Source organism: Leptinotarsa decemlineata, unplaced genomic scaffold (assembly GCF_025532065.1).
Source record: "Leptinotarsa decemlineata unplaced genomic scaffold, Ldec_3_MD MMD2_P_RNA_scaffold_2, whole genome shotgun sequence".
Taxonomy (NCBI): Eukaryota; Metazoa; Arthropoda; class Insecta; order Coleoptera; family Chrysomelidae; genus Leptinotarsa; species Leptinotarsa decemlineata.
The window spans coordinates 23687028-23705690 of NW_027412529.1; the positions used below are offsets into that span (position 1 = coordinate 23687028).

At 32.1% G+C, this 18663-nt stretch overlaps 2 protein-coding genes and 1 pseudogene across 2 annotated transcripts in view; 2 read left to right on the plus strand and 1 right to left on the minus strand.

Annotated features, from left to right (window-relative positions):
- LOC111507437 (exportin-4) overlaps window positions 1-7155 on the plus strand; it is a 26691-nt gene extending 19536 nt beyond the window's left edge. Inside the window, 1 exon segment of the mRNA XM_074185989.1 lies at window positions 428-7155. Within this exon segment, the coding sequence (XP_074042090.1) occupies window positions 428-1718 (1291 nt within the window). The 3' untranslated portion in view covers window positions 1719-7155.
- On the minus strand, window positions 6580-18198 carry LOC111507439 (proliferation-associated protein 2G4). Its single transcript, XM_023162731.2, has 5 exons — window positions 18041-18198; window positions 17548-17782; window positions 15390-15616; window positions 13080-13463; window positions 6580-7242 (listed from the first exon to the last, which is right to left on the minus strand). Exons 1-5 carry the CDS (start codon window positions 18123-18125, stop codon window positions 7010-7012), a joined length of 1164 nt encoding a protein of 387 aa, XP_023018499.2. The 5' UTR covers window positions 18126-18198; the 3' UTR covers window positions 6580-7009.
- LOC141487502 (U4 spliceosomal RNA) lies at window positions 8372-8491 on the plus strand (annotated as a pseudogene).
- Window positions 18199-18663: the final 465 nt, after the last annotated feature.

Consider the following 18663-nt stretch of genomic DNA (forward strand, 5'->3'; position numbering starts at 1 on the left):
CATCAACTTTTTCATTACCTGTAATACTTGAGTGTCCTGGCATCCGGTATAGAGTAAAACAAAAACTACTTTCTCATTGCCACTTTTAATCTGTACAGGATGGCGTTTACACATTTTCATTTCGATGTTTCTTCTCGAGAAAGCATCACCAATTATAACTTTCCCCTAATTTAATCAACTTCATAACTCTTCTTCCTATTTTCCCATGATGGCCCTCCTTACCTTATGTTTGGACAAGAGACAAGAGAGAAAAAATAAAAAGATAATAAATTAATTTTTGTGAATCTAATATATTTTTTCCTAGTGAAATTATTCTATATGGTATTTATTGCCTTTGAAAAAATAAAAAATTGAATATTTTGGTTGGAATTAGTTTCACTAAAAGTCATGTTCAAATTATGTGAAGAATGAAACATTTTCATTTCAGGTCCAATCCCCTTGTTGATACTGCAAGTATGAGAAATCTGATAAACCTTTTCCAAGAGTTAGAACCTGGTTGTCTTCCTCCGAACATTCTTCGAGGTCTTTGTAAGGGATTTGTTTTGGCTGGAGCAGCCCTACAAAGTGCAAGGGACCCGGATAGTCTTCATACAATGAACAGATATTTGGAAATGATTTTGACTCCTATTCAGCAAAAATTCAAAAACCTGTTGGAACACGGAGATTTCACCAGAATAAGTGGACAAGAAAGAGTACAGAAAACAGTAATTGATTTGCTAGAGTGTCTTATAGGTGTAGCAAAGGGCTCTCTGATGCCAAGTACAATATCATTATTTCAATTCTTAGCTCCCATCCTCAGTGAACTACACATCCTTCTGACAATTTACAGCAGCTATCAGGTCATAGTACATCTCATTTTGGAACTGTTTGGTCAGTGTGCTAAATATATGTTGTGTTATCTATCCCCTTTGGACAGTCAACGTCTCTATGAGAGCGCTTTAGCAACAGTGCAGGCTTATGCAAAATGTAACGCGGGACGTTTTACTGCCGAAAAGTTTGCAGAAGAAAGTAGCTGTCAGGATTTGGCTCTTGTTCTGGATCTCCTTACTTTCATTCTCTCCAAAGATTGTATAGATCTCTGCACCGAAACTAACCACACAGAGACCAATATAACAGCATCAGACGTTTCACTTTTTGGACTTAATTTCATTATGCCCTTGATGACATTGGACTTGTTGAAATACCCTAGTTTATGTGCTCAGTATTATAGACTTTTAGTTTTGATCAACGATATCTACCCAGAAAAAATATGTAACCTGCCATCAGATTTGTTGCAAACATTACTGAAGTCGATAGAATTGGGATTAACAAACTTTGGTCCTGATATTGTTCAGGCATGCTTAGATTTTATTCAAGGAATGGCAACTTATATTTTCAAACATAATATGTTGAATACACCTTTCTATCAAGCATTGAGACCATTTTTGAAATTACTGATGGACTTAACGTTGACTCATCAAATAAATTCAGATTCAATGATCTACGCTAGTACAGCGCTTTACGTATTAATATGCTGCTATCAAGAAGACTATAAATTGCTTGTACAGAGTTTAATACAAATGCAAACTGATCCAATGATAGGAGAAAGATTAGCAGCAGCATTTAATAATTTGGTTAATAACATAGACATGACTTGCGATCGACTTCCAAAGCTAAAATTCAGAGACAATTTTGATAGGTTTATTGCCAACGTACATGGGTTTTTGTTGGTCAAATAGTTTAGCGGAACTCAACTGCTTTGATAATTGAATACTCAGTGAGAGGTGTATGAATTTTTGAGATAAATTTTTATAATATGGACCAACCAAAATGGAAACTTGCTGTGTATGTAAATTGAATATATTCTTAAAAAAAACAGGCTATTGCTGCCTTATTAGTCAGTGTTTTGTGTAGATACTGGTAACATTTTTTTAATGTATTTTTCCAAGATAAAGTTGAGCAAAAAGAAGTATTTTTTCATGATTCCTAATGCTCTGTTTTTTTGTAGCGATAGGAACTTTTTATCAAGAAAATATGAAGGCAGTTTTGTCTTGACTGATCAGAATGTCTTTCAAGTGAGAGTATCAAATCATAATTTTTCAATGTTCACCTTTAACTTATGCAGTTTTTAGAGTGGATGTCAATATTGTTTCTAAAACAAAAACAATATTATTTTTTATGTTCGATTCCATCAGAAAAATATTGAGAAGCTGGCAATGTTTACTTTGACAAACATTAAATATTGTTATTAGGTTAATATAAAAATAATATATTGTCAACACTTTGTTAGTCGTTGTTTGTGTTGATCGAATTTTTTTAGTTTTTGACATATTCTTACAGGATAGGATTGAATAAAAAAGTTAATTCAGTTAATCCTTATTTATAAACATCTAATGTTTCTTGGGATAATGAAGACAGTATAATTAATATCAGATTTAGAGAGATCCATCTCAGCTATGCTCAAATATTCTAAGAATTTCCGTGCATGAAGGCAAGAGAGATTTTTGTTTTTTGGAGTTGTTACTGATGAAAAAATTTCATTTAGAACAGGTTTTTTTATAGTTTTATCCGTTTTTGAAGAGCAACCTTGCTATGCAATGTTTTTTGCCCATCTCAAAAATACTCAAACCATTTGAAAACATAGGTGACAAACCTGAATTGGCACTCACTTCCTTAATGAAATGGGTATTAATAGTTTTTTCGATTTTTTTATGAAAATTCCTTGACAATTCATTACTACATCAAAACACTTATAATTTTTTTGTCAAAACGAAGACATGAATCTTATATACAAATGAAATTCACAGGAGAGGTTGCAATTGAAAGCTTCATGCAATATATCACTAACTCCTTTGTCAATTTCGTTTCACAGGTCTGTACATGAAGAATATAATGGTGACCAATTCATCATGACATTCTTGTGCACAAGTGAAAAATTTGTACCTGTCCTACGATCCTCTGAAGTGTTAACAGTTATAAGACATATCACTCTACTTTGTTTGTATTGAAACTTTAGAATGTTTGGTTCGACCAATATCTTGAGAGACATTTGAGAAAGATACCTCACAGAGGAAATGCTTCTTGTTTTTCCAGCACTAGGATATCACTGAAATCAATCGAGTGATCACCTAGAGACTGGTTTAGAGGTGTTACCCCTCTACAGTTCACAACAGATCCAGTGTAGGAAATATCTGTTAACTATAATTATGTTTATCAATACCAAGAATCATACTGTTTTTATAGAAGGGCATTTCATCATTAAAACCCCAAGCAAAACTAATCAAAATAAAAATCGGTCTGATTACTGTGTAGAAGAGATATATTTATCAGAAAAAATACATATTTCAAAAAGAATTCGATATATTCACCTCTCTCAACGTTTCTACACCTTGGAATTTAGCAAATTCCAACCGGAAAACAACTTATTCAAGAAACACTTTATTGTGAGATTTTCAGAACACAGTTTATAAAAAACCTACTATTGGTCACCATATCGATAATCTGACCTCAGATTCATTACCAGTGCTATCAAAAACACCCAGATAGAAGTTGAAACCGTTTTTCAGGCATATTAAAAAATTGGCCCATTTTTGGAAGCCCTTGGGAGAATCATGATCTACTATGAGTCATGATATCAATCTTACCTCAGATCGATAATCAGCGATCTCAGCAGATTTTTAGTTGTGAAAATACTCAGACAGTCCTACTGTTGGATTAACGAGAAGCGTCTGCAAGACTATCCTCCGAGGTGTATCTTGCATAGATGTCTGTCGGATGATTCATTGTCCACTATTACGAGGAATTTTCTCCTACTTCCGATTTTATTTCTTTATGTGTGTATTGAGAGTGATAATAATTATATTTCAAACTAAAACAGATATGTGCACTTGAGTATTTGCACTGACTGTTCAAATGATATACATGGTTTTTAGCAGATACCATTTTTATAATGAAGGTTTCTAGCAACAATTATTACCAATGTTCATGTGAATATTGAAGATTCAATTAAAGTGGCATATATTGTCTGTACTTTCTTTTATTTTGCATTGTTTCAAATTTCGTTTTTTATTAACTCAAACAGTAATGTACTAGATTTGAAAAAAAAGATTCATTTTTAAAAACAATTTTAGGATTTGTAACAGTAGTTGTTTCTTGAATGTAGTTGCCCTTAAACTTTTTGATAACAATAATAAACGTTTTAATTGAATGATGGCTGTATTTTCCAAATAAATGAATAATTTTCATTTTACCTGTACATCCAAATTAATGATCTTTGGGAATTACCTACCTTGCTATTTTGTTCCCAGCAGTAGTGATTGCACAATCATACGATAGATATTTGATTAATTTGTAATACCCAGTACAAGAGTAACCAACACATATAGATAGCGTTTCCCCAGAGGGGGAAGGGCTGGAGCCACACGTGTTATGCCAGTTAATTACATATACTAACCCAATTTTTTTGTCGGGAGAGAGTTCACATTTCATTCATAGAAATTTCATTCCTTTCATTTTTAGTTCTATTCACAGGAATATTCATATTTTATTCACCGAGGGAATGCATCACTCTCACTGAAGTAACAATCAGGATTCCCACCTATGTCTCTGGTATTATTTGCTCAATATGAAATAGAGAGTTGCATAGATTATAGCAGGGCGAAGGATTACAAAATTATATCATTTCAGATTTTGTTTACAAATATTGTGTCGCTATTTTCTGGGTGCTGGAATTTGTCTCTGGTTTTATATTATCATAGGTGGGCGTGGATTCATTTCTCTTAATTTGATTACCTGACCTTATTTGTGTACAATTGACAGAGCCAAATTTTGTTAATGTCCATTGCCTCTTCCTTTCTATTGATATAATCCCTGCATTGCCTCTATATATTCTTGGAAATAATTTTAGTTTTACAGAGTATTTCTGTATCATACAGAAGAAGATGAAGGCGTTATCCAAGTTACATGTTGCTTTTTTGTTTTCCCAGGTTAATCTCGCTACAAGCTTTTTTCACATATACATTATGTAATGTAAATTGATGGGTTTGAAACAATTCAGACAGCCAGATTTTGTTAATGTACATTGCTTCTTCCTTTTTATTGATATAATCTCTGCATTGCCTCTGTATATTCTTGGATAGAATTTTGAGTTTTATGGAGTATTTCTGTATCGTTTGAAGATACAGAAGATCAAGGCTATATCCAAATTAGATATTGTTTTTTTTTCCCAGGTGAATCTCGCTACAAGCTTTTTATCGTGTCCCTTTTTTTGCATAATCAGAACAATTGAAACTGAAAATCGCACGCAGACAATATTTTCCATTTGTGAGCTACAAAAAATAAGGTGAATCTTAAAATTTCGCGGGCTACATATATATGTTCACAGTTTCAGCTGTTTAGTTTATTGGTGAGAGGCATAAAAGTTACCGGCGATTTTCTGCTATCGAAAAAAATGGTTCAAAGAAGTTGCATCAAAATGTGTGTGAAAAATGGAAGCCAGCCGCACACTAATCCAAAGTGACCAACTACTAAGTGGGGCTGGCTTCTGTTGATGACTCCGTGCATGTGTTGTTTCTGCAACAAAGTGTTGCCTAACCTTACAATGGGCTATATCATACTGATGACAGCTAATGGGCCAGAAACACTTGTCTGAAGTTTGCATATTTTTCAAGTGTTTATGACACTTGAGAATGTATCAGATTCTCAAGTGTCATCCCAGGTGAACATCCGTTCGTATTTGACATTATTATGACGTTTCTGAAAATAACTTCAGGATATAGGCATTGTGATACACTACTTATGTATGGAGAATTAATAAACATATGGACTGACTTCGGTCACTTCTAATTTCATAGATTGCTTCAAAGAGTTTTCCATATTGTATTTCATCTGTATCAGGTTTTTTTCTATTTCAAGTTGCTGTCCCTCCAATACTGCCAATTTTTTATATCAAAATGGCAAACTGATTTTCAGAAAATTTGAACCTTGGGATCGAAATTCAATTAATTTCTCAGCAGGAAGACTATTATTTTTACTAGAAGTTCTGTGAAATAATATTTAGTTTTGAAATGACTTTTTTCAATTACCTGTCTATGGCATTACAACATACTTGACCAAACATTTGAAAATAATAAGAGAATGTATAAAATAACCTTTCAATACTCGCGCTATCAATTTTAAAAAATGGCAAGACATTATGCCCATATCATCTATATTATTTAATACTATTATCTATTTTGAAACTATAAATTGAAACAGTATGGCTGAAGAGAAATTTTAAATTATATATTCGGAATTTGATTGTGAAAATTCCTTCTTTCCCTAAACACTTTTGATTAAAAGTTTCTTATTTAGTTTCAAATTATTCCATATAGTGCCTGGCAAATTTTATGTATATAATCAGAGTGAGAAATGCAAACACAATCAATAAATCAGTGTGGCCCCCTGGGCATACTTGTTTTCTACTGAGAGGCAGTTCAATAATAGTTGTATAAATAGCATTCAACACTTTGAAATGTCTTTTTTTGTCTATTACTCTCAACTACATTGTTCTTTCATATTTTTTCAAGAATGTATTTGATCTTGGTTGAAGAAAACAAAATGAAAGTTTCAACATCTAATTATTTCATGTGGAATTATAACTTTTACTTACCACTTGTTTAAAAAATATGATTAGTCTATCTTTTATCTAATCCGTTGTGAAATAAACAAATTATAGATATACAAAAAATATGTTCTTTTACTTAGTAAGAAACAATTTTCAGTACATTTTAATTACCTTCATTTATTGTATAAAGTTCCGACATAAAGTTCTATGATTGAAAACGAATATAAAGGTAAGATTTTTCCTGCTAACTTTTTTGCAATAGAAAATTCAAAAGTACTTGTGAATAAAATCAATCTCATTGAAGATTCAATGCTTCGAGTGATTGTCTGAAAAAAAATATTTTTTTGCCAACTTTCAACATATCCAAAAATGTGAAAACCCAAGTAGAGTGTTCAAGCTTTTATAAAAAGTTAAAATATTCCTTCTCTATGCCGCTGCTTCAACTTCCATGGGCTGAGGATCAGATGAGCTTTCAGACTTCTTTTTTTTCTTCTTAGCAGATTTAGGATTTGCTGAACTATTCAGAATTGACTTGAGTTCGGGACTAGTCACCGAATACTCTGAATGACATAGATCAGGATCAAAAGGCAAACCAGTTATCTTGTGAGGGCCATTTGGCATAAGCAATACTGTAAACTTGAAGTGAGCCACAAATTCCCCTGAAAATTAAAACTGAATGAATATCATTAAAAACTTATTTACATTGTGTTTTAAATATTTTCAATTTCAGTTATTGCTCATTATTCATGGAAGATCATACGGATCAATTGGAATATAAATAAAATCATCATTTGGAAATTGTTAACAATAATCTTATTTATTTATTCTCGGGTTCAAAAACCATTTCACTCAATACAATTTCAATACAAGTAAATGAATATCAGTAACAAAAAACGCATAGAAAACAATATATTATATAATAATTCAGTGTTTGAATGATCAGAATATGTATAGATGGAAATTCATCAGACTTGATTGTACCATCAGAGAAAAAACCACATAACCAATCCAAATTCAACTGCTTACGAGACTTGGAGATGCAGAAATGAAGAAATCAAATCTTTAATTTGCTGCTCTTTATAGACCATGTTATAAAAGGAATGAATATTCTGATCTGTTTTATATTGGAGAACAATCAGGACATACTCCATACAGATAATAAAGGACTTAAATTGAACCTGCTAGCCTCTGTAAATCAATAATAGTAAACATTCAAAGTCCCTATTGAATGACCAACAAGACGTTAAACACTACAAATTGTTAAACCTGTTTTCCTAATGCCAATTATTATTATTTGCCACTAAAAATTGAACCATTCTTTTTTGTACCAACTTTTCTATTATTTTAGCTAGGTTGGAATAGGAGGTATGGTCAGAAATTTAAGGGATCACTTTTGATATAACTCCCTTATTGGACCAATATATAAAGGCAAATTTTTGAATGTCTTTATTGACATGTCATTTACCCTAGAATTTTTTATTTTCAATTTCCCCGAATATTTTTTTAAGTTAAATAATATCTGTGTGGAGGAATTGGAACTCATTATTAATAGCAATATCTGACAAGTACTTCTTGCGTGTTGTTTTCTATTATCTTGCATGGAATTTTACAATAGTAATTGTTGAGATCATCTTGTATTATTTTTTATTTATTTATTACCCAAACAGGCTAGATCAGCCTATATTATATTATATATCTATATTATACTTACTAACTATTAGTCAATGCCCAGAATTGTAGATGAACTGAGTCCAAAATTGTGGAGATGTGGTATTTCTGAATTTTGCCTGCACTATACAGAGGCGATATCGTAACCGATGAGGTTTATCCGAGATGCGATTATTGCTAGTTGAAACTATGTTCATCATGGACCAGCTTTCTTTAACCATTTTACTCACATTTTGATGTCTTTCACTCAAACATCTATTATTTAAAAACACTGTCTTTGATTCCTTAATGTATAAGGTTGAGAACTGACCTCATTTTAATTGATGGTTTTTGAATTACCCTTCTCTATTTGGTTTTCATTCGCAGTTTTCCACAAAAGAATGGTTGATTTGAACCTTTCTTTATTTCCTGTATGGAAAACTTCTTATAGATATAGTGTTTTTGTTCTGAGTGGAGGGAACACTAACTGCATTTGGTAATGTTTTAGTCCCGATTATTGTTTTTGATGTTTATGCTACTGTCTCCTTTATCGGGTCATTGGGTCATAAAAATATTTGATGACTACAGTATCTCTGTGAATGTCTTGCCCAATTAAAAAATGAATTTTTATGTATTTCCCGCTCTTTTTGTTGATCGTTTGAAATAATAACTATGCCAGATCATTTCTTTTGTACTTTTTTTGAAAATTTTTCTGCCTTGTTGCGTATCTGGCAAATTCCAATATAATGGGGAATGTTCCTCAATTTGGGTTATTACAGCAAATGCACGTTTGAACAAAATAAAGTTGAGTTTAATTCATGAGTTTTTCAAATTCACTTCGAAAAGAATTCAAATTGATGTTTCAAATGTTGTGTTTTAATTTTTAAAGGGATTTGTTTCTAATTCACATCAGAATCATTTATTTCATTCATAGGCCTTGTTGGGCATAGTACATGTCAATTATAAAGTTACATTACAAACAAGTAAAAAAGTTTAAAAATAATTAACACATATATACAGTGGCCAGAGTATTATTTCATATCGAGAAATTCATTTAAATCATAAAATAGATTTGTGTAAGAATTTTTTCATGGCGCTTCGGAATCTGAAGAATGTAGTCTCATTCCTGATGTTCTCTGGCAGCTTATTGTATACTTTTATGCATCAGTATTGGCAACAGCGCCTATATCAAGTTGAAATAATTTATACGTACCTAGATATTCTACTTTAAAAAAGGAAATTTATCTTTATAAATCAACAATTAAGGCAAAATATAAATTATAGTTCAATACCACCTCCACAAGCCACATAAACAACAGTTGTTTTGTTATTTATTTATACAGTGGAATATAGGTTAGGTGCACAAAATGTCAGATAGGTTAGGTCACAGAATGTCTCGGAACTCGGAACATAAGTAAACAGAACAGCACGCCTCTGAAATATGTCATTTTTGTTTATCTCATACAGGTAACTGAGGATACACTACAAAAACACAGTTTTGTCTATTTTCCATGATATTTCTTTATTGTTGACTAGTTTCGGCTATTACACCATTTTCAAAACTAACTGATTACATTTAAATTTGAGTAATTTATACCTAAGTTGCCTATTCTACCATAAATAATTTGGTACCTACATTTTGTATACCTGTAATATTCATGAACATAACAAAACAAAGCTTTTGATATAACATAGCTTTTGGGAACTCAATTATAGATTCAGGAGAGGACTATTATTTAGATCAAGTTGTTCGTTGAGGACAACAGAATTGGGATTTTTCTTCGACTTGTTTATTTCCATAGATTCCAACAGATTCATCATTTTCCTTTTTTCGCATGAAATGACATGTACATCTACTATTTAGATCAAGTTGTTCGTTGAGGACAACAGAATTGGGATTTTTCTTCGACTTGTTTATTTCCATAGATTCCAACAGATTCATCATTTTCCTTTTTTTCTCATGAAATGACATGTACATGGTACCTTGTATCAAAATTTCTACCAATTTGGCCTGTATGTATGGCGGGGCATTCACCACATAGTCGATATATACCAGATCTCTTCCCTTATAATGTTTCCTAAATTTCCGTTGGATGTGAAGGATGTTTATAGATTGAATTTTGAGAGATAATTTTTAATATTCACGGAGTTTCTACCGGCATAATTGATACTAACATATTTGTGTTCTGGTCTTGTGGAAATTGAATATAGTTCTTTCATTATTGATTTTTGTTTATATTTTATTATAATGTTAACTAGAGTGGTAGGTATTTTGTTATTAACTGCTATTTGTTGAATGATTGTGATTTCATTTCAGTGGTTTTGATCAGAAAAAGGGTATTGTGAAAGCCCTATGTATTATTGACCTGAATGCAGACAATTTCTGTGAAAACGGGTTAAAAGAGTCAAAAGGTATTGTGCAATCTGTGAATGTGTTTTTTCGGAAAATGTTGAAGTCGAGTTTATCATTGTTTTTGAATATTGTCAGATCTAAAAAATGTATCTCATTGATCTAAAAAATTATCTCATTGATCTGACAATATTCAAAAACAATGATAAACTCGACTTCAACATTTTCCGAAAAAACACATTCACAGATTGCACAATACCTTTTGACTCTTTTAACCCGATTTCACAGAAATTGTCTGCATTCAGGTCAATGATACATAGGGCTTTCACAATACCCCTTTCTGATCAAAACCTCCGAAATGAAATCACAATCATTAAACAAATAGCAGTTAATAACAAAATACCTACCACTCTAGTTAACAACATTATAATGAAATATCAACAAATATCAATAATGAAAGAACTATATTCAATTTCTACACAAGACCAGAACACAAATATGTTAGTATCAATAATGCCGGTAGAATCTCCGAAAATATTAAAAATTATCTCTCAAAATTCAATCTACAAACATCCTTCACATCCAATGGAAATTTAGGAAACAGATTATTTAATGCCAAACCTAAATTAGACAAAGGGAAGAGATCTGGTATATATTGACTGAAATGTGGTGAATTCCCCGCCATAAATACAAGCCAAACTACTAGAAATTTTGATACAAGGTACCATGAACATGTCATTTCGGGTAAAATATCATGAATGTACGAGCATCTTTAAAATTCGAAACATAAAATAAATAAAGATAATTTAAAGATCCTTCAGACATGCGAAAAAGGAAAAATGATGAATCTGTTGGAATCTATGGAAATAAACAAGTCAAAGAAAAATCCCAATTCTATTGTCCTCAACGAACAACTTGATCTAAATAATAGTCCTCTCCTGAATCTATAATCCAGTTCCCAATAGCTACATTATATCAAAAGCTTTCTTTTGTTATGTTCATGGATATTACAGGTATACAAAATGTAGGTACCAAATTATTTATGATAGGATAGGCAACTTAGGTATAAATTACTCAGATTTAAATGTAATCAGTTAGTTTTGAAAATGGTGTAATAGCCGAATCTAGGCTATATACAACAATAAAGAAATATCATGAAAAATAGACAAAACTGTGTTTTTGTAGTGTATCCTCAGTGAATATGAATTTCCACAAAATAAACAAGTCGTCAATCAAAGTCATGCAGGTAACAGATTCATTGTCCTTTATTAGCTATAACCGATGTTGCCAAATGGTGAAATAGAAACGAATCCCTTTAAATGTTGAATGCATTATTTCATTCCTCTTTTTTAAGTATTTAAATAATTTTTTAAAGGGTTGAAATGATAAGTTTAAAATGCGTTGTTTTAGTGCTCTTTTATGAAAACTACTTGATTTTCGTCAGGAGGAACATTCCTCATTGACCTATTTTTCTGCGGTACTCCTGGACTGACTAGGTAGAGGTCAGTTATGTCCGTTTCTTCTACCATGATGTCAAGCTAGCTTTTACAACTTTGGCAAAGAGTACTACTGGACTCTGATCTTTACGAATGCCAAAATGATCTTTACGAATGCCAAAAATGATGTTTTTATATTGAAAGGGATATATTTTTTAGGATAAATGAAAAAATATAAATCCAAAGTCTTTTTCCCAATATTTTTTATTCAGAATTTTCTCAGTTTTTTTCAATTTAACCTTTTCAAATGAAACTTTGTGAAATTTTCACTAAATAGTTTACAAATCTGCAAAATGTGTTTCACCATATTTTAGCTTCTCAAGGAGTGTTCTTACGTTACGTGATATATGTTTAATAAAGTAATACATAGGTTATCATAAATTTTCATCAAGTATCGACCTATTCCACCACATATTTTCCAATTTAGTTTTCAATACCTTATTTTCATTGTTCAATGTACGAACTTTAGTATCAATTGTCTGTGTGCACAGTTTCCCTTTGAATTAACAAATGTCTATTTTCATCTCATCGTTGCACTTCTTTATTTCTTTCACAAGCTATCATACTGGCAAAATCAAGTGTCATCATAATGAAATTCCAATATGCCTATATTCAACTGGCCTATTTATTAAATGATTACAAAATTTTCAAAAAAGACATATAGGCACCTGAAAGAAGTTCACAGTTGTTTTTGGCTGTTTGCTTTCTGTTTGGATCCTCCATAAATAAGAAAAAATATAATAAAATTTGTGAAAGTCTACTTCTATTGAAAATTTCGTCCACATACTGGATCTGATATTCGCCTATCAAACTCAGTAGACATGCATTGTAGAGAAGGCCATTTCCAATAAGATCATTCAAATTTTATTAAAATTATAAAGTATTTTTATTGTAAGTTCAATTCAATGTTTCACTTTGGTGAAGCCTGAGACTCTTACATTTACCTCATATGAAATTAGGTATGTGTACAAACACTGATGAATTGCAACTAAAGATGTCTTACCTGGTTTTTCATAAAGAACTTGAAACGGTTCGATAAGCTTATTCTTCACACATTCAACAACTCCCATTTTAGCTTTTGTCTCATCTTGAAAACTTCTCAAGTTAAATGGCATGTTTCCATATTTCGCCCTCACTTCTCCATAAAACATTCTTGATGCTTTTAGTTTCAACTGGTAAGTCTCATCTGTTTTCTTGTAAATCGAAACCCTAGTATTAGTTTCCTTGCCAACTCCATCACCAGTACTTATCAATACATCCATAGCATATACTTCATGTTTATCCAATTCAAATTTTTCATGTTCTTTTTTCTGAGCATCGTTAGGATTTTGAATAATTGTTTTTTCACCATCGATTTTGAACTGTTTCAACTGATGACTGAGCATACCTTGAAAAACAGAGTCGAATCTAAATATGACTAATGTATATTAGTGAAAAGTAATGATTAGAAACTTAAGTCAGATAAAAAGTCATCAATCAATAGATTTGAATTTCAGTAGGATCAATTGGATTTGAAAATCATCATGTTTTTTTTTATATTTTTTTCATTGAAACAAAAATGGAGTCAGTATACTGAACAGAATTTGTAAATTATTTAGCATCCTACTGGTTCACTCTTATCATATTTCCAAATGTGAAATCTATTGAAACAAAAAATATGATTTTTCATATGAGCATTTTTTTAAAGCATCTTGGGAGCTGTCTAACTTGTTCATTTCTTCCTAGTCTCCAGAAAACACTGCAACCTCGTTGACGTATTGCGGTTTTTCTCTCATCTTTTCATGACATCTATTCTAACAGTCTTGTTCTGTACTAGCTGTTGGATGTTTGTCATGATCTTCAGGACATAATTTGGGTTGTCCATAAAATTCTTGCCTCCTGTGATTATAACAAGATGTAAAGGATGCATATTCAAGAGTATCTCAAATGCTGATGAGGGTGTGGTTTTTTTCATTGCCATTTTTTTGCACCTGGCCTAATTTGTTAGCAGTGGCTTGTTTCATCTTTGGCCACCAAACCAAAGAATAATATGAACGTTGAATTATCTACATTAGCAATTCATATTCTTTGTATCAAGATGGAGAAGTAGAAAGCCAAAACCTTCCTTTCCCAAAAATTAACCTCTCCTAAAAATATACTGTTTCAATATATCTCAACAAATCCAGAACTATACAATAGACTATCACAAATGCTACATACAAATTATCATCCCTTCAGAAAGGGTATTTCAGTAACAGTGCAGTTACGTAACTAGAAGTAGTAATGTCTCGGTTGGAACAACTGTTGGAGTTATCAAAGCTGTCAAGTCAACGAATAGCTTTGTCACATTTTCATCAATATTGTTTAAAAAAACTGACTTAAGAAAGATCTGAATAGCCTCCAACATACCGTGACATCAATCATAGCGAACTGGAGCAGCCTATTAAGTCGTTATATAGTGTTAAGAGTAAACTCCTTGAGGGCGGTGGCTCACGTAAGTACTATGCTGTAGTAGCTCAACAAGTCTTCAACAATGGTTAAAAACTGTCAGAAAATTACACTGCTTCAACTCCTGCCAATTATAGTTACAAATGATATCATTTCAGTATAGGTACATCAACCAACCTAAAAATTAATGTGCCAAACTACAGAATGCCATCACATACAGCAATACGGGCCAGGTTGCCACTACCACTCATTAGATGCGAAAAAAGGTCTGTATGCATTGACAGTTCATTGGAATGACCATTCCAGAGAAGTAATAAATATAACCACATCTGAATAATTGAATATTAAATAATATAACTATTCCTAGCTATCAAGAACCAAAAAAACTGCCATATGACAAGATCAACACTTTCAATTATTGCAATTATTGTTATAACAACAATAATTGCAATAAGGGAATTGGGCCCATCCATCACAAGTCATTCAGCTATACTGAAAAATAAGGGTCTAACAATAAAAAGAATGAAATATCCTTTCATTTAAGTGATACAATAGGTACTGCAATGTACTGTGCTCTGAAAAATATATCAAAGGTACTGACTTGCTATCCAAAATGTATTTATTTTTGTTTTTGTATATATTTAAAAAAATATATTTCATATTTGTAAATCACATCACTTCAACTTACCACATGGACTATTAATATTCTCTATTATTGGAAAAAAATTGAGTAACTGAATTTTCTTATAGAGGCCATCCTTACAGAAAAATATTCGTTTTGTCATAAAAATAAACAATTGTTGATATGTGAAAAAAAAGTTACTACCTCTTACAAAACACTGAGATTTTGAAAAATGTATATTGTTACTTCAGTAAATATACCAACCTTCAACTGGTTTGCATTTGAAAGATTCTGCAACCTTTTGTACTGCATCTGTTATTGCATAAGTTTCATTACCAGGCTTCAATAAACGGAGGGCTGTTTGAGAGGCATAATGAGCTGCTAATATTACATCTGCCTTTCTGCCAGTTACTTTTTTTTCAACAGAAGCACCTATAACAATAGTATGGGCAACAACAGCAATAAAACCATCTATGTGAGCTCCCAAGTCCCTAAAATATAATGATACATTTGAAAACATTACTTTTAACAATAAAATGTAATAATATTGAAGTATTACATCAGAAGTTGTGTTATCTAATCACAGATTTCAGTTGGATCAATTGGAATTTAGGAAATCATCATGAAGGACCTTTGTACGAAATTTACTATGGCAAGTTTTATTTGCAATGTTGTATTGAAAACAAACTAGAATGAGAAACAATGGAGTTCTAAAATTTTTAAAAGTCCTCTGTTTTTATTGATTCTGATTTGAGTGTTGAAAATATTCCAAAGTGAAGGTTCGACGACTGTCTAAGTTAAAATAATTTTCGGATATGCAGTCAACAAGGGGGTGGTAAAATAAGTGAACTCTTTTTTCTCTTCTAGCTTTCGAGTCTTTATTGGCTCTTCAAGAAATGGAAATTCAACAAAAGAAGACCGAACAAAATGAAGAGAAAGAAGAAAATCTTGTGTGTTCTAAATATATATGTGATGTATATGAATATACATAAATAGATAGAGAATTCAAAGAAATGCCTAAATAGTAAATATTTGTGTAATTTAAATTCAGAAAAATATCAACATTTCTCAACGTCTGCTGACAATATGTTATTAGATCTTGCAAAACAATAAATTAAAAATTCATTGATATGCCATAAAATGAGACGTATACCAGAGAAGTCAGGTGAGCTCAAGGAGAGGGCTATTTCAATGAGTGAATTCAAGGGATAAAGGAACATTAGGATGAATTCTTTTCGAAAGAAGAGGGACTGCCAATGAGATCGCCACTTTCACCGTTTATAGCAACATATATTGAGTCATCAAGACTCTACTAGATCGTGCTTTCAGGCTCTGTAATACAAAGGATGGTCTCGAAAAGGAACTAGGCATCTTCAAAAATGACCTTAAATAGAACAGTTACTCCAGAGTGATGGTAGAACAGGCTTTAGCTAGAAGACAGCAAGAGCTCCACAAGGAAGAGAAGCTCCCACAACCAGTACTTGTACTTCCCTACATAAGAGGATTATCGGAAAGGATAAGAAGGATTGGGTCCAAGTATAACATCAGAACCTGCTTCAAATCTGGGAATACTATCCGTAGCAGCCTCACAAAAACCAAGCCTCCAAATGCGGACTGTGATTCCAAGAATTGCATTTACCGGATACCCGCGAGTGCGGAGAATCATACATCGGTGAAACTAAGAGGCCGTTGAAAGTTCGCATTGCTGAGCACAAAAAAATACACACAGCGAGGAGAAACCAGCAAATCCAGAAAAGCAGAGCATTTTTTGACTCATCAACATAACATCAAGTGGGAAACCTCTAATCAAGCGAAAAACAACCAACTCCCGCCAAACGATCATCTCCCGCTAAAACCAATGAAGCGGAGAGAGGGGATAGGTGAAAGCACTCCAATGACCTATAAATAGTCAGATCTCGAAAGGGTAAGGGAGCCAGGCTTCAACCTATCTAAATACAAAATGAGTAAATCCAATTATCACCCGAAAACGATTGTGGTTACCAACAATCGAAATGTCGTGACGTAACTTGGTTTGAAATCATTTAATTTTTATTTTTCATTTTTTTGTTAATATTTTTTATTTTTCAACTTTTATTAATATTTCAATTCATTTTTTTGGTTGTTGCTTGTATGTTATTTCTTTGTAATTTCAGTTTCTTGTTTAATAAAATTGTTATTTTCGGTTAATCTTTTTAATTTTTCCAGAGATTTCAAATCAATTTATATTATATTAGACAATGGAAGTCAGAACTGATGAAATTATGGTCTTATTGAAAAAAAAATCAATTGTTTGGACCTAGACCTAAAAGAAAAATCTAGAGATATTGTGAGAGCTTACCCATTAAATGTTACAAAAATATATGCTACAAAACTAAAAATTATAAATAAGAAAAAAAAAGATGAATAACTAATTAGTACTCACACTTTAACAACATCTTCATCTTTAAGAGCATAATCTGGTTCACTAGGAACAGGAGAATAATGACAAACACAGTTGTTAACTGAAATAGATGTAGGAAATGCGATTCCCTTTTTCAAATCCTTCTCCTTTTTAAAGACTTTGTTTGTCTCATCCAATAATAATTCATCACCATATTCACATATTTCTCGAACAGAAGCTCCTGTTATACATTTAGAGAGCACTTGTTTTAGAACTCCTGAAAAAGGTATCAAGCTTCAATTATGTTTGATGAATCCAACAATCAGTAGAATACAGAAAGCCTCACTTATTGACTGAAGTAATAATTTAGAAATGATCACATTCACAAAAAATCATTTCATTTGTGAAACAAAACCATGTGGTATCATTGCCGGGGACCACGCTCCATATGGCCTCATTTCAACTACATCAAGGATAATATAAATTTTCACAAGTAATTGCTTGGAAATTTTAATAATTTCGAATTCTAACTCACTGTTTACAATTTCTCCAGCCATTTTATACTTGGTGACCACCAAGTCTTCTGAAATAGTTTTCTCCACATCTTTTTCGTCCGCCATTTTTACATGAATGTACAGTATGAAATAGTGGGAATGGAACCACAGAAGAGTAAACAATCAGAAAGTCTACTCGGAACCGCACCTTTGATCTACTGAAGCCAGCCAATTTTGTTGACCTCCGACATTTTGAAAGAACGAAACACAGCGTTGTTGATATCGTATTAGTACCCATTTTTACAGAAAACTGTACGATAAGTGAAATATACATACTGTTAACAAAAAAGGCAGTTTAAATTCAGAAAACCAAATACTTCGCGTAAAAATAGCTGTGTTCGTTTAATACATTCTGCTCTGTGTTTGGTATTTGTGAGAACGGGGAAAAAGTATGATCGGTTGGTTCTGAAAAATTACATCACACTTCTGTTACAGGACAAAACTTCATCGATTATATAATATACAAGCCTAAGTTAGATGTGATGACAAATAATACCACAAATGTCATTTCAGATAGAATCGAGCAATCGTTAAATATATGTCACTCCATTGACTCTGTGATCAAGTGATATAAATCTAAATCAGCTCACTTGCCTCTAGATTT

Excerpts from the sequence above, each read along its gene's own strand:
- LOC111507439 (XM_023162731.2), bottom strand. The coding sequence starts at position 18,125 with ATGGCGGACGAAAAAGATGTGGAGAAAACTATTTCAGAAGACTTGGTG. Across the intron at positions 15,617-17,547 it reads GATGAAGATGTTGTTAAAGT|GGACTTGGGAGCTCACATAG; the intron begins GTGAGTACTAAT and ends ATTATATTTTAG. Across the intron at positions 13,464-15,389 it reads CAAATGCAAACCAGTTGAAG|GTATGCTCAGTCATCAGTTG; the intron begins GTTGGTATATTT and ends CTGTTTTTCAAG.